Source organism: Stegostoma tigrinum, unplaced genomic scaffold (assembly GCF_030684315.1).
Source record: "Stegostoma tigrinum isolate sSteTig4 unplaced genomic scaffold, sSteTig4.hap1 scaffold_176, whole genome shotgun sequence".
NCBI classification, from domain to species: Eukaryota; Metazoa; Chordata; class Chondrichthyes; order Orectolobiformes; family Stegostomatidae; genus Stegostoma; species Stegostoma tigrinum.
In genome coordinates, this window is record NW_026728116.1 from 427323 (window position 1) to 450616 (window position 23294).

Consider the following 23294-nt stretch of genomic DNA (forward strand, 5'->3'; position numbering starts at 1 on the left):
CTCAGTTTGAGAACCTACCATGTTAAAAAGTGACCAATTAAATTGTTGCATTGCCTTCAATTTCACAAGGACTGAACTAATCTGCTGCTTCCGACACTGATTGCAAAATTAAACCATGAATTGAGAACAAAAACAGCGGTATTTTGTACTTTCTGTTGTGGCAAGTTTGGAAATAGAGGACATTTAATCAGGTAGAAGGATGGTACCACCTACAATTCTGCTTAGAGCCAGATTAAATCCATGGTGAGAAGACTTGTACATAACTTCCCAACTTCGTTGCGAGTTAAAGTCCCTAACTGAGCAACTGACGCACACATACATCATCCCACAACAACTGGTATTGACTCAACAGTGGGCAGGGGTGTCACCATTAAGAAATGTAACAGGCCTTCAAAGGCATTCAATGTGCAACATCAAGAAGGGGAAGCGGCGTGCTAATGGTGGTTCACTCAATCCTGGCCCGAGATCTAGCAATAATCGTAGGTTGGTTGCCATGGTAACAGAGATCATCACCTCCCAAGTGACACTGCTGCTCAGTACACCTGCTGGGTTCTGGTTAGCCAACAGCTCATGGCGAATGAAATCGCACCAGATCGGCCGCCGGTCTATTAAGTGCCAGAGGGGAGAAAGATGTAGCTGTCGACGCATGAGAGGAGCAAGGTCAGGATGACATACCCCTTGAGGGCAGCGACCTGAGGCTGGTGTTCCCCTGAAGGGAAGATGGTTGGGGCAAGCCGTTCCCTCATCAGTTCTCGAGTCAATGGCCTAGACCCTCGTCGCTTCCACAGGATTCCATCCAGAGGCTAAACAGCTGCCTATTCATCAGTGCATGCAACTTCTTCAACTCTGATTCACAGCTGGGCCTGCAGGTAAATCTGCAAAACCACTGTCCCAGAGTACAGTTTCTTTGCATAAAAGGCACATTTTCAAGCTAGGAAGTCAAGGTTAACCAATCTCTTCCAACATTTAGAACTTTTGATGTTGGAAGTCAGTCAAGTACAAAGTCGCAGCTCATCAGGAACTAAAACAAAGTTGCTGGAATAGCTCACCAAGTCTGGCAACATCTGTGATGGGGAAAAAAAAGCAGCGTTTACACTTTGGGTGCGGTTACCATTCCACCACTCATCAGGCATGTTTATTACTGGAATATTAATTGAGTAGAAACTAAACAAAATTGGATAAAAGGCAGGAGATGGAGAGTGGTGATGCAAGGAAGTTTTCCATCATGGAGACCTGTTGCCAGCAGTGTTCCACAGGGATCATTGCTGGGTCTGCTTTTGGTTGTCATTTATATAAATGATTTAGATGAGAATATAGAAGGCCTGGTTAGTAAGCTTGCAGATGATACCAAAATCGGTAGTACAGTCGACAGCGAAGAGGGGAAATGCCAGTTTTAAGGAAAGGTCACCGGACCTGAAACGTTAACTTTGTTTTTTCCTTCAAAGATGCTGCCCGACTTCCTGAGCTTTTACAGCAACTTTGTTTTTGTTCATAATTTACAGCATCTGTAGTTCTTTCGGTAGTTAGGAAGGTGTTTCATGACTCAGACCTTTGAGGAGAAGAGTTGGAATGCCATGTTGAAGTTGTACAGGATATTAGTGAGGCCTCTTCTACACTGTTGTGTCCAATTCTGGTCGGTGTTCAAGGAAGGATATTATTAAGCTGGAGAGGGTTCAGAAAAGATTGACCAGGATGTTGCCAGAAATGGATGGTTTGAGATTTAAGGTGAGAATAGACTGGGGCTTTTTTCACTGGAACATAGGAGGTTGAGGGGTCACCCGATGAATGTTTATCAAATAATGAGGGATCTAGATAAGGTGAACGCCAAATGTCTTTTCCCTACTGTGGAGGATTTCAAAACTAGGGGGCATATTTTTAAGATGAGAGGAGAAAGATTTAAAAAGGAAATGAGGGGCAATCTTTTTACACAGAGGATTGTTCTAATGAGTTTTGAGAAGCTTTGTAGCTCAGGTTGAGGTTCTGGATGTGAGTTTGCTCGCTGAGCTGGAAGATTCGTTTTCAGACGTTTCGTCACCATTCTAGGTAACATCATCAGTGAGCCTCCGACGAAGCGCTGGTGTTATGTCCCGCTTTCTATTTATCTGGTTAGGTTTCCTTGGGTTGGTGATGTCATTTCCTGTTCTTTTTCTCAGGGGATGGTAGATTGGCTCCAAATCAATGTGTTTGTTGATGGAATTCCGGTTGGAATGCCGTGCTTCTAGGAATTCCCGTGCATGTTTCTGTTTGGCTTGTCCTAGGATGGATGTGTTGTCCCAGTCAAAGTGGTGTCCTTCCTTATCTGTATGTAAGGATACGAGTGATAGTGGGCCATGTTGTTGGATTGTTCATATGTGGAATGAACTTCCAGAGGAATTGGTGAATGTGGGTACAGTTTCACTATTTAAAAGACATCCAGATAAGTACATGAATAAGAAATGTTTGGAGGGATATGGCCGAGTGCAGGAGGCAGGCAGGATTACTTTAGTTTGGGATTATGGTCAGCAAGGACTAGTTGGACTGAAAGGTCTGTTTCGTGTTGTGTCACTCTATGATTCTATAAATACAATTTTATTTAAATGCTAGCGTTATCTTCTTTAGCATTGATCAAGGGTAGGTTATGGACAAAATAGAGCTTTGTATTTAGTCTGATCTCAGCTGTTTAAGGAGACTGGTGAAGTCTTTCTTGTCAGAAAAGTGGCCTAAAAAGTCATAAACAGGAAACAAATACAAGATTGGGTTGCCTCTTGAGGTTAACCACAGATCTATGTAAATGTCTGGCTCACATTCAGGAGGACTTTGCAATGTGTGACTTACTGGTGTTTTATACCACTACAACAATTGAATACGATGGATTTGCTTTACAAGAAAAATGGTGAACAGCTATTTTGTTTCACTTTGTAATTTACTACACACTATCAAGGTCATTGATGTTTGACATTGAATGAATCAAATTCCATTTTAGTTGAGGAATCGAGTGGTAATATCAGGTTTGGCCTTTGAAATGACAAGTGTTATGATCCCAGTTGATGATGATACTGGACAATTCAGATCCCAGGGTGAGATAAATTTTCATTCTTTTTACTGTGGTATTCAATTACTGAAAGTGCTCACAAGCGGATGCCTATGTGTATTTTTAACAGAAGAACACAGAAAATTATTAGATTAAAACCCACCTCTTGTCCTTCTCACTGCACACGGTATAGGTGTACAAATCAAACTTAAAACTTGCGCAGCATTCCTCCAGTATAGAATCCAAGCTCACAAATAACATTATTATGTGAAGGCTGTTCAATATTGCTCTCCAGAGAGAGAAAAATGTTTTCACTTTCTATTAATGTTCTCTTATCATTATTTTAATTTTACTTGGATGGATTTCATTTTAACAGCATTGAAACCTTCATTTTTTTTAGTTTTATGAATCACAGAAACCCAGTAAGCAGGTACAGCAGGTATTAAGGAAGGCAAATGGAATTTTGGCATTTGTTGCTAAAGAAAGCGAGTATAAAAATACAAAAGAAGGTTGCTGCAACTATGCAAGGCATTAGTGAGACCACACCTGGAGCCCTGTGTACAGTTCTGGTCTCCTTACTTAAGGAGAGATGTCATTGTATTGGAGGCAGTCCAGTGGAGGTTCACCAGGATGATTCCAGAGACGAGAACCTGTCTTAAGACAGACAGAGTAGTTTCGGCCTACATTCTCAGGTGTTCAGAAAGATGAGAAGGGATCTAATTGAGGGATATAAAATGTTCAAGCAGATTGATAAAGTTGACATGGAAAGGATGATTCCTCATGCGGGCAATAGAACAAGAGGTCATAGGTTTAGCATAAGGGGAAGAAGGTTTAAAGAGTTGATGAAAAATTTCTATGCTGGAAGGGTCATGAATCTCTGGAATTCACTCCCTGAGAGGGCATTGGGGGGCTGTGACATTGAGCAAATTTGAAGAGGAGATAGAACGATTTTTGAGTTCATAATGGATTCAAGAATTATGGAGAGCAGGTAGGAAACTGAAGTTGCAGCAGAGATAAGATCAACCACAATCGTATCAAACAGCGGGGCTCGAGGAGCTGAATTGTCTTACTCCTCCTAGTACTTAAGTTCATTATCATTTTTGGCTTGGAGCTGTGAACTGTGAGCTGAGAGTGACCTTTGGACTGTGAGCAGCAGCTTATGTGAAAAAAGAAGAAACAATTTGATATTTGTTTCTGAGGCTAGGTCTGGAAGTTAATTGCAGGTCAATTCTTCTTCCAAGAAAACTCGATTGATGTGTCACTAACAAAGAGAAACCAATATTGAACTGTCTTTAAATCAGAAGGATTGTCCCTGCAAAAGCTACAGGACAGAGGTTTGATTGCCAACTGGTTGTCCTCCCATTATCAACTTAATCTAAGTGAAGAGGTCCTCTGTTACAAGTAATAATTAAACATCCCCCCAAAGCCTACTGAAAGGTATTTGCATAGCTCAGTGTTTTCAGAAACCAAGACAGAAGCTCAGAAATTACTGGAAACGCTCAGCAAGTCTGGCAGCATCTATGGACAGAAGTTAGAATTCACGTTTCCGATCCTGTGACACTTACTTAGAAATAAGGAATCCTGAGGAAGGGTAATCTGACCCAAAATGTTAACTCTGTTTTCTCTCCACAGATGCTGCCAGATCTGCTGGTTTTTTACAGCAACTTCTGTTTTTGTTTCTGATTTACAGCATCTGTAGATTGTTCAGATTTTAGCTTGAAGATACTATCTCATCTGACTGTGAGATTTCAGATGATGGACAAAAACAAAATTTCCGGAAAAGCTCAGCAGGTCTGGAAACGTCTGTGAAGGTAAAAAAGAGGTACGATGTTAGATCTGGTGACCCTTCCTCAGAACTGATCAGAGGAAGGGTCGCCAGATCTGAAATTTTACTTTGTTTCCTTCACAGATGCTGCTGGACCCGCTGAGCTTTTCCAGCAGCTTTGTTTTTGTTCCTGATTTACAGCATCCACAGGGCTTTCCGTTTTAAAGATCATGCAGTCTGGTTAAGTAAACTGGCCAGTTACACTTGATTTATTTTTTTCCCTTTAATATATTCCTTAATTATATCTGTTTGTCTGTCTTTCTGTCTTTGTTAGAATGGGGGCTAGAATCAAAGAAGATGATGTTTAAGTCATGGGCATTCATCAGAATACCTTTTTGCTTAACTTTCTTTTAAAAGATACATATTGTTAATAAATTGTAAAATCTTTTGTTTAAGCTATAAACCCGGTGTCTGGTATTGTTATGCACAAAGTCTGGCACTGACTTTTCAAAAAATCTGATTAGGAAACATTGGGATCAATTTTGAACGTCACCAAATACTTCATATCAATGTGTTACGAACAGAGGCAGGGAAGCTGATTTAATACGGCTGTGACTTCAGGTCATATGGTTGACTGATTGGTTGACTGAGCTCGGTCTCTTTTCATTGGAGAAAAGGAGGAGGAGAGGGGACCTAATTGAGGTATACAAGATAATGAGAGGCATAGATAGAGTCGATAGCCAGAGACTATTTCCCAGGGCAGAAATGGCTAGCACGAGGGGTCATAGTTTTAAGCTGGTTGGTGGAAAGTATAGAGGGGATGTCAGAGGCAGGTTCTTTACGCAGAGAGTTGTGAGAGCATGGAATGCGTTGCCAGCAGCAGTTGTGGAAGCAAGGTCATTGGGGTCATTTAAGAGACTGCTGGACATGCATATGGTCACAGAAATTTGAGGGTGCATCCATGAGGATCAATGGTCGGCACAACATTGTGGGCTGAAGGGCCTGTTCTGTGCTGTACTGTTCTATGTTCTATGTTCTATGTTCTATAAAATCAGTAATAACATACTTATATGAAATAAATAAAGACAGTCTATCACAATCTCTTACTAATCAAGTTCACTTTGATTATGACATTAATTTCTCACAGTATTTGTACTTCATAAAGCAACCACATTGATATTGTCTCTAATTCAGATAAGTGGGCAAGTTAAGGGCACTGTGACAGTCAGCCAGTGTTACTCAGAGCAGCGAATGAGAGCTCTGTGACGGGCAATCAGTGTTACCGGGAGGAGGGAGTGAGAGGCCTGTGACAGTCAGTCAGTGATTCTGAGAGGAGCGGGTCAGGGCCCTGAGGTAGTCAGTCAGTGTTACTGAGAGCGGCGGTTGAGGGCCCTGTGATGGGCAGTGTTACTGAGAGGAGGGGGTGAGAGCCCTGTGACAGTCAGTCACTGTTACTGAGAGGAGCGGGTAAGGTCCCTGTGATGGGCAGTGTTACTGAGAGGAACGGGTGAGGGCCCTGTGATGGGCAGTGTTACTGAGAGGAGCAGGTGAGCACCCTGTGACGGGCAGTGTTACTGAGAGGAGCAGGTGAGGGCCCTGTGACGGGCAGTGTTACTGAGAGGAGCGGGTAAGGTCCCTGTGATGGGCAGTGTTACTGAGAGGAACGGGTGAGGGCCCTGTGATGGGCAGTGTTACTGAGAGGAGCAGGTGAGCACCCTGTGACGGGCAGTGTTACTGAGAGGAGCAGGTGAGGGCCCTGTGATGGGCAGTGCTACTGAGAGGAGCAGGTGAGCGCCCTGTGACGGGCAGTGTTACTGAGAGGAGCGGGTAAGGTCCCTGTGATGGGCAGTGTTACTGAGAGGAACGGGTGAGGGCCCTGTGATGGGCAGTGTTACTGAGAGGAGCAGGTGAGCACCCTGTGACGGGCAGTGTTACTGAGAGGAGCAGGTGAGGGCCCTGTGATGGGCAGTGTTACTGAGAGGAGCGGGTAAGGTCCCTGTGATGGGCAGTGTTACTGAGAGGAACGGGTGAGGGCCCTGTGATGGGCAGTGTGACTGAGAGGAGCAGGTGAGCGCCCTGTGATGGGCAGTGTTACTGAGAGGAGCAGGTGAGCGCCCTGTGACGGGCAGTGTTACTGAGAGGAGCAGGTGAGGGCCCCGTGATGGGCAGTGTTACTGAGAGGAGCAGGTGAGCGCCCTGTGACGGGCAGTGTTACTGAGAAGAGCGGGCAAGGTCCCTGTGATGGGCAGTGTTACTGAGAGGAATGGGTGAGGGCCCTGTGACTGGCAGTGTTACTGAGAGGAGCGGGTGAGGGCACTGTGATGGGCAGTGTAATTGAGAGGAGCGGATGAGGGCACTGTGACAGTCAGTCAGTGTGACCGAGAGGAGGGCATGAGGGCCCTGTCCAGTCAGTCAATGTTACTGAAAGGAGCGGGTGAGGGCCCTGTGACAGGCAGTGTTACTGAGAGGAGGGGGTGAGAGCCCTGTGACAGTCAGTCTGTGTTACCGAGAGGAGCGGGTGAGGGCCCTGTGACAGGCAGTGTTACTGAAAGTAGGGAGTGAGGGCCCTGTCCAGTCAGTCACTGTTACTGAGAGGAGCGGGTGAGAGCACTGTGACAGTCAGTCAGTGTTACCGAGAGGAGCGGGTGAGGGCCCTGTGACAGGCAGTGTTACTGAGAGGAGAGGGTAAGAGCCCTGTGACAGTCAGTCAGTGTTACCGAGAGGAGCGGGTGAAGGCCCTGTGACAGGCAGTGTGACTGAAAGTAGGGAGTGAGGGCCCTGTCCAGTCAGTCACTGTTACTGAGAGGAGCGGGTGAGAGCCCTGTGACAGTCAGTCAGTGTTACCAAGAGGAGCGGGTGAGGTCCTTGTGACAGGCAGTGTTACTGAAAGTAGGGAGTGAGGGCCCTGTCCAGTCAGTCACTGTTACTGAGAGGAGCGGGTGAGAGCCCTGTGACAGGCAGTGTTACTGAGAGGAGGGGGTAAGAGCCCTGTGACAGTCAGTCAGTGTTACCGAGAGGAGTGGGTGAGGTCCCTGTGACAGGCAGTGTTACTGAGAGGAGCGGGTGAGAGCCCTGTGAAGGCAGTGTTACTGAAAGTAGGGAGTGAAGGCCCTGTGACAGGCAGTCAATGTTACTGAGAGGCGCGGGTGAGGGCCCTGTGACAGTCAGTCAATGCAACAGAGGAGCGGGTGAGGGCCCTGTGACAGGCAGTGTTACTGAGAGGAGGGGGTGAGAGCCCTGTGACAGTCAGTCACTGTTACTGAGAGGAGCGGGTGAGAGCCCTGTGACAGGCAGTGTTACTGAAAGAAGCGGGTGAGGGCCCTGTGACAGTCAGTCAATGCAACAGAGGAGCGGGTGAGGGCCCTGTGACAGGCAGTGCTACTGAGAGGAGAGGGTGAGGGCCCTGTGACACAGTCAGTCAGTGTTACCGAGAGGAGCGGGTGAGGGCCCTGTCACACAGTCAGTCAGTTTTACTGAGACGAGCCGGTGATGGCCCAGTGACGGTCAGAGAATGTTATTGAGAGGAGCGGGTGAGATAAGGCTCTCACTGAAAAGCATGCATACGAGCAGAGACCTGAGTGGGAACACTGGTTTGTGTTCCCTCCAATTGAGCAGGCGGATGAATAAATTAAAAGCAAAGATCAGTGTTCTGTTCAGTTAAGGTATGCCTGGAATTAAGCTCTGACCCATGATTGGTGCATCCTACACTACATGTCAAATGCTGAGTGCTCCTGCTGGTCTGCATGACCATGTGTACAGCAGGTGCCTCTTATTGGAGCAACTGGAGCCCAGGGTCTTGAGCAACAAATGGGAGCATTTCAAAGCATTGGTGAGTCTGACAGATTTGTTGATAAAAACCGAAAGAACTGCATATGCTGTAAATGACGAACAAAAACAACGTTGCTGGAAAAGCTCAGCAGGCGTGGCAGCATATGTTGGAGGAGAAAACAGAGTTTAGGTTTCCAGTCCGGTGACCCTTCCCCAGAACTGATGGTGGCTGGGAAAACATCGGTTTCTATGCAGAAAATAGGGAGGAGGGTAGTGTAGGGAGTAAACAATAGGATAGAGCCCAAAGAGAGAGAAAGACAGGTGGACAGATAAAGGAGTTGCAAACAATCAGGCTGGGAGGGTGAACAGTTGTGAATGGGGACTGTTCGTCACTAACAACAGGGAATGTGTTGTGGCAGGCTGCGTGGTAACAAAGCCTGGTGTGTGGGGTAGCGGGGGCTGGGATATGGGAGAGTTTAGGCCCTAAAATTACAGACCTCAATATTGAGTCTGGAGGGCTGTCAGGTCCTCAAGTGGAAAATGAGGTGCTGTTCTTTCTGCTTGCGCTGGGCTTCAGTGGAACACTGTAGCAAGCCGGAGACAGAGGTGTTGGCCAGGTTTGTTGACAGTATATGTTTCAGGGTGTTGTTTTGTGATTGAATGCAAGTTTTATCAGGAGAAACTGATAGGCTAAGTGCGTTTTCCATGCAGCAGAGGAGGCTGATCGACGTATACAAAATTATGAGAGGCATAGATTGATTGTGAGAACCAGTAAATGAGTTTAAGTCAGAGGGCATAGATTTCAGGTGAACTGTCAGCTATTTAGAGGGGATCTGAGGCAAGTGTTTTCACCAAAAGTGATACAAACATGTAATATGCTGCCTGGCAAGGTGGAGAAGGCAGGTACGCTTGCAATATTAAAGAAGCAACAGATGAGCATTTAAAGGGCCGGCGTATGGTCGGTAATGACTCAGTGCAGGTAAATGGGATTAGTAGTTTGATGTTTGTTAGTTGGCATTGATGTTGATTAAGTGAGCGTGTTTCTGTACTGCATGACTTTATGAAGCAGGAAAGGAGATATCAGAGGTCCTGGCAAAGATTTTCAAGTCATTTCTGGCCACAGCTAAGGTGCCAGAGGACCGCTAATACTCTCAGCAGAGAGATCTCGGTGTCCATGTACACAGATCCTTGAAAGTTGCCACTCAGGTTGACAGGGCTGTTCAGAAGGCATACAGTGTTTTAGCTTTTATTAGTAGAGGAATCGAGTTCCGGAACCAAGAGGTTATGGTGAAGCTGTACAAAACTCTGGTGCGGCCGCACTTGGAGTACTGTATACAGTTTTGGTCACCGCATTATAAGAAGAATGTGGAAGCTTTGGAAAGGGTGCAGAGGAGATTTACTAGGATGTTGCCTGGTATGGAGGGAAGGTCTTATGAGGAAAGGCTGAGGGAATTGAGGCTGCTTTCATTCGAGAGAAGAAGGTTGAGAGGTGACTTAATTGAAACATATAGGATAATCAGAGGGTTAGATAGGGTGGAAAGGGAGAGCCTTTTTCCTAGGATGGTGACGGCGAGCACGAGCGGGCATAGCTTTAAATTGAGGGGTGAAAGATATAGGACAGTTGTCAGAGGTAGTTTCTTCACTCAGAGAGTAGTAAGGGTATGGAACGCATTGCCTGCAGCGGTAGTACATTCGCCAACTTCAAGTACATTTAAGTCGTCATTGGGCAAGCATATGAACATACATGGAATAGAGTAGGTTAGATGGGCTTCAGATTGGTACGACAGGTCGGCACAACATCGAGGGCCGAAGGGCCTGTTCTGTGCGGTAATGTTCGATGTTCTATAGATGTGTTGTCTTTGGGCTTTGTATTTTGACAAAAGGTTAAGTCATAACATGAGAGCCCACAGTGTTGGAGGTAGCATATTAGCATGGATACAGATTGGTTCATAGGCAAGAAACAGCAATTGGAGATAAAGGGTTCTTTTTCATTTTGGTGACCCATGACCAGTGGGGTTCTACAGGAATCGGCGGTGGGACTACAACTGTTTACAACATATATTAGTCATTTGAAGGAAGGAGGGTGGATCCTGACAAGTAGTTCAGAGGGGATAGATTTTGAGATGAATTCTAAGTTAAAATGTTTGAGTCAGCGAGTGAGTGATTAAGTCTGGAAGGGTGAGGAACCAAATGGCATGTAAGACAGAAGTGAGTTTGATATGGTTAAATAGAATGTATTTCATTAATGTGGGCAGTGTATAGAATAAGACGGATGAGCTGAGTGTCCAGACAGGCATGTGGGAGTATTATATCATAGCTAAAACTGAGGCGTGGTTGAAAGATGGGCATGATTGGCAGCTCATCACTTGTCGTTTTCGGGTATTCAGACCAGATAGAGAGCAGAACAGACAGAAGAGTGGGCCATGTAAAGAAGGTGGGTCACAATATTGAACAAGGAATCAATGAAGAAGGATTATAACTTGGAAGGATCACAAAGCAAAGTTATATGGAAGGAGGCAACAAACATAAAAAGGGCAAGCTTACTGTTGTGTGCTCCTGAACAGTCTGAGAGATACAGGATTGAAATATAATTAAATTTCAGACAAGGGTAAGAATAATAAGGCCGTAATAGGGGACTTTAACTACCCAACCACTCACTGGAATAGTTTAAGTTTGCAAGGTAGGAAGGGAGCAAAATACTTGAGTTGCATTGCATTCGGGGGCGGGGGAGGGGGGAGGGGGGAGGGGGGGGGCGGGGTGTGCACAGTTCTGGACCTAATATTTGGTAGTGAATCCAGGCAGGTCGAAGGCATATCAGTAGGAGGTTTGTCCAAAGCCAAACTCTGTCGTCACGCGGGTGCCAGCAGTCACTTCCCCGAGAGCAGACCCTGCGATGTTGACAATTGCTGGCCAAGATAGAGGCGAGAGAAGCAGTTGCAACAGCTGGCAAATATCCACTCTGACTTTCATGTCAGTAATTGTCACTGTCTAATTCCTCACTTCAAGGTGAGGTGAGATACTCATGAGACCTAAATACTCGCACAAAGGCCTTTTGTTGCACACTAGTGAAACTCATCTCTCACCGTTGAAACCTTTGATGGAAAACTGGATTTTTTTTCTCAAAGCCAAGTCTTTCTTTCTAATCTTGTCATAGTTTTTCCAACTGATCCAGCACTGCCCACATCATCCAGAAAGGCTGGGAATATTTAGCCCACTGTTAGCTTCACTGATATTTTTACAGTAAATCCAGGCCATCATGGACGACCAGAACACATGACCAAAAAGTCCCAGCTATATCTCTCTGTTTGTGATGTTTATTAAGGGCTAAACAGGGAAACTGTCTTTGAAGGACTGGACAAAAAAATGTTGGATTCAACAAGTTAACAACATTACTGTTTTGCCTTCATGTCATATACTTGCAGTGCAATCAAATATTTCAGACAGAATCAATTAAAGATCTACTAAGGCAACCTGAACAGGCCTATCCAGTTGTTGATTCAATCAGATTTGGGACCTTTGGCCTTTGACAAACCAAACAATGACCATTATAGAATGGGTTGGTAATTCTTTATTATCTACAAGATTTAGGGACAACAAATTGTCATAGTGGCATAAACTCTATAAATGGAAAGTAGAGTTTTCATTTCTGTCGAGTTTAACAAGGTTTAAGATTGATAGCTTAATCTGTATTAGGCTGACTCTTGAATAACATTACCAAAGAAAGTTTCAACATATTTGCCCCCAAAAAAGTCAGATATTTTGTATATATAAATCCAGGAAATAGTAGAGATGTACAGCAGATTAATCAGCAAGAAAAAATATGTTGATCCTTCATTTTTTTATTCATTTGTGGGATGTGGGCGTCACTGGCTGGCCAGCATTTCTTGCCTATCCCTAGTTTCCCTTGAGAAGGGGGTGGTGAGCTATCTTCTTAAACCATTGCATTCCTCCTGCTATGGGTTGACCCACAATGCTATTTGGGAGGGAATCCCAGGTTTTTGGCCCAGCAACAGTGAAGGAACAGCCCTTTCATTAAGTTATCATCTCTTGCGTTTTCAGCATATAGAATACTGCCAAAAACAGACACAATTTGCCACAGCTTTCCACTTTGCACTCATCAGGACAAATGCAAGAATGCTAAGTTTCAAAGGATCATAATTTATAGCACAGAAGAAAAGGGCTGATCGATTGACAAGGTGACTCTAACTAGTCCAAGTGTTACCGCGCTATTGGGTAATTTTAAAAAAGTGCAGAAATTGGACAAATCACTTGGTTCAGGAGAAAGCACCTGTGAATGTAACTAGGTCGCATCTAGCTCGAACGAATAAGATACATTACAAGATTAACCAATTAAATTGTTTTTTAGTGCAGCTACTGACACACACTTCGGATTCTTTGGTAAGCAATGCCCCAATCACAGAATCACATCTAATGCCATGTGAAACAAAATGTCTGCTAACAAGTAGCTGATCAAATTAAACATGTTCTTTCAGCCATTCACAATAGGCTTGTGCTCACGCTCAATCAGCCTACGCTTGCAAGACCCAAAGGCGGCCAGAGTCAGGACAGCAATCCGAACATTGATAGCCATGTAAAACTCTATGCCGTCAGGTTACGCTCAGAGAAGAAAATAAAACAGAATGTGTGGAAAAGTGGTCACACAAGAATGGAAGCAAGAAAATCCCTACAACACTCTGAAAGGCACAGGCAGGAACCACCATGGGTGGCACTATAAAATCAAGTCAACACAAAGAGGAGACATGAGAGTCATTTGGCAGAAAATATAAAAAACAACAAGCTTTCTCCAAATATCGATCAAGAAGGGCAAACAAGACACCACCACAATTAGGAGTAAGGTGAAAAAGTGGCAGCATTATTACTTTCAGACTTCTGCATACATGCAACAAACCAAAAGAATTTGAAATAACAAGGCAGAGGTTTTGGCGAAATGGCATCAGACCCAGTTCTAGATATTGGTAGTCCTCACACTGACCGGATGAAAAGACAATATAGACATTTTCTAATCAACCTGTTACACACCTCTGGAGCAGGTGAAACTTAAACTTGTTGGTCTAAAGACAGGGACACTATCACTGCACCACAAGGGTCCTGTGAAGACACAATGTAACAAACACACACAAGTAATACCTAGGTGCTACATAATTTGTCGCAAAATGTTAAGAAACAATTAGAAAGATCAGGGAACACTGGCCTCTATTACAAGGGGAACTGAAAAAAGGTGGGAATTCTAGCTGCCCCAATATACAGCAGGGTATAGTTTTGACCTCCTTCCTTCAGGATATGTTTATAGTGGAAGCAGTTCAAAAGAACATTCTTTATGTTGATTCTTAGGGTGAGGACTTGACTACGTGGAAAGCCTGAGCAAGTTAGGCCTTAACTCATTGGCGATTAGAAGAATAAGAACTGGTCTTTTTGAAACCCAAGATTCTGAGAGGTCTTAACGGGGTAGATGCCGAAAGGATTCCAGGACTAGGCATACTGTTTAAAATTAAGGGGTCTCCTATGTAAAATAGGATGAAAAGAAAATGTTCTCAGTCATCAGTTTGGAATTCTCTGGCCCAGCTCGCAGTGGAGGCCAGGTTCCTGACTAATTCCAGGTTGCCTCACAGATTTTAGAGTTCTGGAGTTGAGGGCTACGGAAGGCAGGCAGGAAAGTGGAGTTAAGGCCCAATCAGATCAGCCATAACACTGAAAAATTCAGCAGGGTCAAGGGATAAATGGCTTACTCCTATTTCTAAGATCGATTTGGGCTTTGACTGAAGTGCCATTAAAAATCACCGATTCAATATTTGCAGTGGTGACTAGAGAAAATGTTTAAGTAAAAATGTGACTTTATATTTAAGATATTGAAGTTGCACATGGATTTGCAAGGCTATATCAAGGTTCTTAAATCTTGAGAGGAAGCAATTCACTTTGTCACTTTGGTTCCCTGCAAGCATTATCCACAATTCGCCCCACTCCATTTTCCCTTCTCTACAACTCTACACTTTATTCAGCTTTGTGTAAATAAATTCCTTAATGGAACTTGCTACAGACTGTGCTTCTAATAGTCTAACCCTGCCACCTACAGAGACTTTCGAGTCGGTGTATGAGAACTGTTGAGTATGTGTGTCTTTATTTCTGTGCAGCCATTTAAATTATAACATTTATTCTACCTTGTTTCTGTGTCAGTTCTCACGACACATGCTGAATTTCGTCTGCCACACTAGATTTTGCATCTGGTATAAAGTATTTCGTTCCTCATTCCATCTTACAGGAAAGATGTGAATTAATGGATGGATCCCAAAGCAAGAAATCAAGGTTGATTCTTACAATGAGTTTCAGAGACAGTAGGAACTGCAGATGCTGGAGAATCTGAGATGACAAGGTGTACAGCTGGATGAACACAGCAGGACAAGCAGCATCAGAGGAGCAGAAAAGCTCATGTTTCAGGCCGAAACCAATCAGAAGAATGGTCTAGGCCCAAAACATCAACCCTCCTGCTCCTCTGATGCTGCTTGGTCTGCTGTGTTCATCACCTCTACACCTTGTTATCTCTCTTTTTTCTAAGAAGTGCTGATTTGTCGGAGCAATTTCTGGTTGTGAGGCTTTAATGTCTCTGAAAAAGATTCATGAGGGACCCTTAATGGAAAATAAATATCAGAGATTTATTGGGTTGGGCAAATTCCCTCAAGAATAATGCCAACTGCATGGACACGATTCCCATTCCAACTGAGGTAGATCTGGAATCTGCCTCCTCAGTCTGTCCCTAAAAGTGAAAGGGAATAGCAAACTACTGCTGGTTAAAAATAAGATTGTCAAGAAAATTGCTCAGGATCAAGCATCTGCAGATAATGAGCTTAAAACTTGCCTTAAAGCAATCCACACATCAATGACTGGAAGAACGAAATGAAAGAAAACAGATAGAGGAGGCTCTTGGTTCCAGAATCAAACAGAAACTGATGAAAGGCTTGGAAGGAATGGCTAGCTAAAGCAACGGTCTGCTACTATCAAAAACACTGCACTTTTAAGAAGCTACTAAGCCAGAATTAGGTTATTTTTAAACACACAATTAGTCTTCAACCCTTATTTCCCAAATATTGAGTGGGCAGTGCCGTGGATAAGTGGTTAGTTGTGCTGCCTCACAGCGCCAGGGACCTGGGTTCGACTCCCCACTTCGGCAGCCGTCTGTGTGGAGTTTGCACGTTCTCCCCATGTCTGCGTGGGTTTCCTCTGAGTGCTGCGGTTTCGTCCCACAGTCCTAAGGCATGCAGGTAAGGTGGATTAGCTGTGGGATGTGCAGGATGACAGGCATAATGTAGGGGGATAAATCTGGATAGGCTGCTCTTTGGAGGTTCGGCGTGGACTCGATGGAGCAAATGGTCTGCTTCCACACTAAGGATTCTATGACTGCTGCATGAACTGAGCTCTACCTTGAACGTAATATTCAGTCATACATTTGATCTACTGCTTTGCTCTGTGCCATGGTTCGCACACTGTGAAAACTGTATGAAATGCAATGCAAATGCAACACAAATGCTTTTCACAGTGTGTTAAACTCCAGAGACATTAAATTCAAATAAACAAAATCTCTCTCTCGCTCAACAGGCATCTACATGAAGGAAACAACCCCTGCACAAGAACTCAGGCTTTAATCAGCTAATAACCATGATATGTAACACCTTACTCCTCCCCCATGTTTATGCATCAATTTGTTAATTCCATAAAAACAACATGCTTGGTTCTTGCAGACAGATACAACCCCACTTCACAGTCATTCTGCCTTTGGGTACAAATTTCACTCAAAAATTAATTCAGCATCTTTTTCGTTTATCCTGAAACTGCAATAAAAGCCAAAAACATCCTCTTTGACAATTCCCCTTTTTAACATGATAACAAGACCTTATTCTACTAATTCAAAAATTGTTGCCATAGAGAGGCCAAGGGCAGGAGGTCAGGAAATGAAATGTCAGTTCAATCAATCCAGGTACCTGACAGCAAATGGATGCTCGTATAAGCATCATCCACTCTCTGGTCCAACTTTACAATGCTGTGAATAAGGCACTCTTGTTAATCCATACTATATGGATTTCTTTCACTAAATTAGCAGTGGAAATTAGGCCACAGTAAAAGGTCAGCAAAACTAATTACAAACTCTCAGGCATATGAATAATTCATGCAGTCGATGGTCAATTGCTACTAAGTTCCAGAAAATTGAGAAAACTCCCATAAATTGTGGCCCCAATTGTTTGGCTGGAAACCATGGCCAGAACAGGTTTCTTGCATTTCTCCACAGTAAATACTACTTCAAAACAATTAGAACAATGATAAATGGAACACACATGTATTCGATCAATGTATTTAAAACTGGTGAATAACTATCCTCCTCAATTAAAAGCTGGATAGGTTTATGGGGTTTAAAGCAGAGTCTATTTAAGAATGACCACTGTATTTACTTTCAGCTGTTCGAATATATAAGAGAATCATTACATGTTTAATTTCTCAATTTAAACAAAGACATGGCACTCCACAGCAGGATATGCTCTCTGTAAATTGTGACAGGCATCTCTGGTAATTAACTAAAACACAAATCAACTATTCCACTGACTTTTCCCAACATTTGAACACACTTTGTAGTTCTCTATAAACTTAACATAAATGTACTTTGACTTTTACTGCTGTTGTATGTTCATAAAATTCCATTATGCGTGGCACTAACACAGTTTTCAACCTGCTTAGAAACGGATCAACAACACATTGAAGTATGTAAGAGAATGTGTGCTGTGGTATTAACCACTGCATCAACAGAAATTAAACGCAAAGTGAAAAACATGGAATGAAGAACTAAATATTAGGCCATTAGATAAAATCATGTTTTTCTTACTATACCTGTTCAATTTTTCTTAGCAACTCCTGCAAGCTGAAGTTCAGGCCATTCATCATTATGTCTCACCTTGACACAGCCGACATCTTTCTGCAATAGGTTGTCCCATTACTGCTGTTGTGCTGCAGTTTTACATCTTCAAGAAGATTACCTCCTGTTTTAACCTGTCCTCATGTTTCTCTTACACACTAAATCCATCAGATTGTGGTTTACATATTAGCAGTTTCACACATCCATCAATTCAAAAGAACTCGTCCAAAGATACCCAGATCCAGGGTGCTCAGTAGTCTTTTGCGGCTTTCAGCCATCTTCCATTGTGCTTTCTTCGTCCCAGGCAGTTCTCACCCTAAAGTTCAGTCAAAGACTTTGCTAGTTCTCGCTTCTTCCAACAGCCCAGCTGTTTTTCCTTTAACGTACCCAATTTTGGGGTCCGTCTGAATCAAACAGTTGGTCTAAACCGCTGGCAATTTGGAAGTCAAAAATAACTGACCGATCGTCACATAAGAAATTTTTAAAAAGGACTTTCTGCGCAAAGGTAAGAAAACCAATCCTCGAAGGGAGTCTATTGTAAACATATAACCAAACAGTGACATCAAATGGGACTTCAGTCCCCAGGGCAAGGAAGACCACAGCAAAATACCAGACCACTCCCAATGATCTGTAAATTAATGTGTTCATGTAAAAGTCCCTCAGATTTATTACCATCTTTGCTACAGGCTGAGAGTTCAGAGATCTGTGCCCATCAGTTCCACTGTGCTTCTCTACCTCATACTACAGATCACTGCACTGCCTAGTTGAGTTGATACAATGTAGCCCTGGAACTATTTTGTTACAAATCAATAAGGCACTTTCATCACAACAGGAGCAGATTCAATGCTGTCAGTTATTTCAATGCCCTCTCATTTTTGAATGGTTTTTTGTTACTTCATTATTATGTGTTACTGCTTTAGTGCATCAGCAGCCAGGTAACCAACAAATTCTCTGATGTATCACTGGCAATTATGGACTTTGGACCAGGTTCATTAATGCTTTGATTTTTCTCTCTCCTTCTACTTTCAGGAATCCCAGTGTTTCTTTGCCTTCCAACTGACCTACCAGTGTTCAAGGATATTGTTTTCCATACAGCAAGATATTATTTTCAGAATTATACCCCCAAAATATAATCTAGCAATTTAACACAAGAAATTCAACTGGCATACGCCAGCGAGAGTTATCACATTCGTAACCCTTATTACAATTGTTTGTAGATTCTCCACATCCTCTCAGCATTGTCTGGCCAATACTTTCCTCCATTTACTGTGTTAACAGCAAAGTCACAAAGTGAAATTATATTCTATTTGTGTCAAATTTCAGAAGTACAATGGATTCAATGGTAAAGAAATACTAACTCAAATACAGCAGCTATAGATAATCAGATTAACCTTCCAACCAAAGCAGAGCAACAACCAAACGACAGACTGCCAAACTATACACCCAAAACAACAGCAAATTCAAAATAAGAAAAGCCATGATTAAACTGCTCTCATGAGAATGCACTTGATAACTGCACTCGGATACAGGGAAAAATACCAAGCCTGGAGGAAAAGCGCAGCATACCCATAAGGTAAACTCAGGTTGCTGAAGGCATGCTTCACAAGAAATAAATTAAAGAAATTTTGGCTTTGCTGCTGGCAAACACAGCAAATGGCTGGTGAAAACAAATGAGACGTTTCTGAGGGAAGGCTCAACTTCAAAAACATGTGCTCTAAAGAATCAACATGACAAAACAAAATCAGAAAATCAGATGACACCAAAAACAGAACTTGCTGGCAAAGCTCAGCAGGTCTGGCAGCATCTGTGAACAAAAATCAGAGTTCACGTTTTGGGTCGGGTGACCCCTCCTCAGAACACAACCCTCTTGTTTGTCCGTTTCTATGCATAATGCAAAATGTAAAACAGTTGTCTAATTGCAAAGATTTTCATCATGTTTTAGTATTTCAGCCAGAACATACAGCTTATTAGATGATTAAATTGGTCTTTCATGACAAGCCTGCTCATAAAGTTGTGTCTAAACTGCAGTGGGTAATCACTTCGGCAATGCTGGATGTGTCAAAATGCTGCTTGGCCTTCGGTGTCCATCCAGCTCCACACTCTCGGATTCTGCAGCATCTGCAGTTCCCATTATCACTGATACAATTTTGTGACTTACCCATTTTCAAACCAAATATTTCAGAAGATATTCTAGACAATAGAAGAAATCTGTTAAATTACTTTATGTTGAATCTTTCAGGGTAATACTAAGAGTATGTTTTTGCATGTTACAGTTTTCAAATCAGATGCACAGCAACAGGATGCCTCCAAGTATTTCTAAACAAGACAGATGTGATTTTTTGTGGTGGCACAGAAGCAGAACAGTTGTTGCCAGTCTCCAAAAGTCTATTACTTTAGCATATCAGAGTCTCTGGGGTAATCTCACAGCATACTCATGACAAGATCACTCTCAAAGCCACACACAAATCAAATCTAATTCTAGACGGATTCTTCTCTTTACTTCTATTTATTTTAAAGCAAACATTTGTACAGGAAAGAATTTTACAATCAGACTGTTTGAATCAACTGCTTTAGAAAAAGGCCGACAACAAACACACAGCACGCAGTTCTGGGCAAATTATTGAGGGTCTGTCTCCCAGTCCTAACTATTTCTTCATGAGGACCATAAATCTTTTTGAATCCTTATATTTCCTTGTCGACCTTGTCAGCATTTCATGATAAAGTACATATAAATGCTTAAAACAAGTCAAAATCCTGGAATTCCCTCCCTAATGTCATCGCGAGAGTAGCTATATCACATGGCATGCAGCGGGTTAAGAAAGCAACTCACCACCACTTTCTCAAGGGCAACTCAAGACAGGCAGTGATGTCCATATCGCAAAAGTGAATAAAAATTGTATATTGAAATAAAGATACACAATAGTAAGTCTCACCTCAGGTGAGGAAACTACTGGAAGCAATTCTGTGGGACAGAATCAATCCACACTTGGAAAGGCAGGGCAGTCACGGTTTTATTGAGGGGAGGCCATGTCTGAATAACTTGATTGCATTTTTTGAAGAAGTAACCAGGTGTGTACAAGAGGGGATTACATTTGACATAATCTACTTGGACTTCAGCAAGGCTTTTGTCAATGTCCCACATGGGAGACTAATAGTGAATAGCCCAAGGGATCTGACGAAATTTGGCTACTCGGATCCAGAATTGGTCGAATGTCAAAGCACAGAGGTTGATGATTGCTTGGTGTTTTGGTGATTGGAATTCTGTGTTCAGCGCAGGGATCAATGTTGGACTTATTGCTGTTTGTGTTATTTATAAACGATTTAGATATCTACATAGCAAGGCGGATCAGTTAGTTTGCAGATGGTGCAAAAATTGGTGGAGTAGTCATTCATGAGGAGGTTAGCTTTAGATTACAGGAGAATATAGATAGGCTAATCAGCAGCAAATGGAATTCAATCTGGATACACGTGAGAGAATGCACTTCAGCAGGACAAATAAGGAATAGGAATATATGATGAAAGGTGGAAGCACTGAGGATCCCAGGGATTTTGATATACATGTACACCAGTCCCTTAAGGTATCAGGTCGGGTAGATAAAGTAATGAAGAAGGCATAAGGGACACTTACCTTTACTAACTAAGGCATTGAGTTTAAGAGTAGGGTGGTTATGCTGGAACTATGCAAAACATTGTTTAGGACACAGCTAGCGTAATGGGCACAGGTCTGGAATCCACGGTGAAGGGTTGGTGGGGATGTCACTGCACTGGAGAAGGTGCAGGGGAGATTTATCAGGTGCTGTCCAAGGTGAAGAGTTTTTGAAATGAAGGAAGAATGAACAGTCTAAAGTTGTTTTCCATACAACAGAACAGATGAAGGGAGAATATGATTGAAATGTATAAAATTATGAGAGGCATAAACAGAAAGAAACTTTTCGCTTTGGTGCAGGGATCAATGACTGGTCACGTAGATTTAAGGTAAGGGGCAAGAGATTCAGAAGGGATGAGAGGAAAAATGTTTTTACCAAGAGGGTGTAGGAATCTGGAACTCACTGCCAGTAAGGGTGGCTGAGGCAGAAACCCTCGTAAGATTTACGAAATAAAAGGGGATACTTGCTATGCCAAGGCATACAAGGCAAATGGTACAAATGCCGTAAAATGGAATTAGAATAGTAAGGTGGCTGTTTTTCACAGGCACAGTGCCAAAGGTTCCTTTCCTGAGCTAGAGGCCTCTATGAGACAATAACCAATTCATAAGCATAATAGGTAGTTCATAATATCAATAACTTTGGTTAAAGATATTGGCTGAGAAATTCAAATTCGATTGCCTAACATGACCATTTCTGGGAAATAGCTCAGAATGACTCCCAAAGTGAGCAGTGAATAAAGAAAAGGATTTAATCTAATTACCATTAGATACTGTTTCAACAAATCTCCTGTGCTGTGTTAAAAACCTGCCTGCCCTGCCCAAAATCCAGAAGCCTGCCTGCCTGGGTCGACCCATTGTCTCAGCCTGTTCCTGCCCCACCGAACTCATCTACACCTATCTGGACTCCATTTTCTCCCCCTTGGTCCAGGAACTCCCCACCTACGTCCGTGACACCACCCACGCCCTCCTCCTCCTCCAGAACTTCCAATCCCCGGCCCCCAACACCTCATTTTCACCATGGACGTCCAGTCCCTACACACCTGTATTCCGCATGCAGATGGCCTCAAAACCCTCTACTTCTTCCTGTCCCGCAGGCCTGACCAGTCCCCCTCCACCGACAGCCTCATCCGCCTAGCCAAACTCGTCCCCACCCTCAACAACTTCTCTTTCGATTCCTCCGACTTCGTACAGACAAAGGAGGTGGCCATGGGTACCCGCATGGGCTCAAGCTATGCCTGCCTCTTTGTAGGTGACATGGAACAGTCCCTCGTCCGCACCTACACAGGCCCCAAACCCCACCTCTTCCTCTGTTACATTGATGATTGTATCGGCGCCGCCACTTGCTCCCCAGAGCAGCTCGAACAGTTCATCCACTTCACCAACACCTTCCACCCCAACCTCAAGTTCACCTGGGCCATCTCCAACACATCCCTCACCTTGCTGGACCTCTCAGTCTCCATCTCAGGTAACCAGCTAGAAACTGATGTCCATTTCAAGCCCACCGACTCCCACAGCTCCCTAGAATACACCTCCTCCCACCCACCCTCCTGCAAAAATTCTATCCCCTATTCCCAATTCCTCCACCTCTGCCGCATCTGCTCCCAGGATGAGGCATTCCACTCCCGCACACCCCAGATGTGCACGTTCTTCAAGGACCGCAACGTTCCCCCCGCAGTTGTCGAGAACGCCCTTGACCGCGTCGCCTGCATTTCCTGCAACACGTCCCTCACACCCCGCCCCCGCCACAAGAGGATCCCCCTCGTTCTCACACACCACCCCACCAACCTCCGGATACAACGCAGCATCCTCCGACACTTCCGCCATCTACAATCCGACCCCAGCACCCAAGCCATTTTTCCATCCCCACCCTTGTCTGCCTTCTGGAGAGACCTCTCTCTCCGTGACTCCCTTGTCCGCTCCACAGTCCCTCCAACCCCACCACACCCGGCACCTTCCCCTGCAACCGCACGAAGTGCTACACTTGCCCCCATACCTCCTCCCTCACCCCCATCCCAGGCCCCAAGATGACCTTCCATATTTAGCAGATGTTCACCTGCACATCTGCCGATGTGGTATACTGTATCCATTGTACCCGGTGTGGCTTCCTCTACATTGGGGAACCAAGCGGAGGCTTGGGGACCGCTTTGCAGAACACCTCCGCTCGGTTCGCAATAAACAACTGCACCTCCCA

The 23294-nt window shown here is 43.8% G+C and overlaps 1 protein-coding gene across 2 annotated transcripts in view; it reads right to left on the minus strand.

Annotated features, from left to right (window-relative positions):
* The window catches only part of LOC132207840 (utrophin-like), a 443018-nt gene extending 424820 nt beyond the window's left edge, over window positions 1-18198 (minus strand). For both annotated transcript variants that reach the window (XM_059643682.1, XM_059643683.1), the window contains exon 1: window positions 17497-18198. In XM_059643682.1, coding sequence (XP_059499665.1) covers window positions 17497-17536 — 40 coding nt within the window. In that variant the 5' untranslated portion in view covers window positions 17537-18198. The remainder of the gene's footprint in view (window positions 1-17496) is intronic.
* Window positions 18199-23294: the final 5096 nt, after the last annotated feature.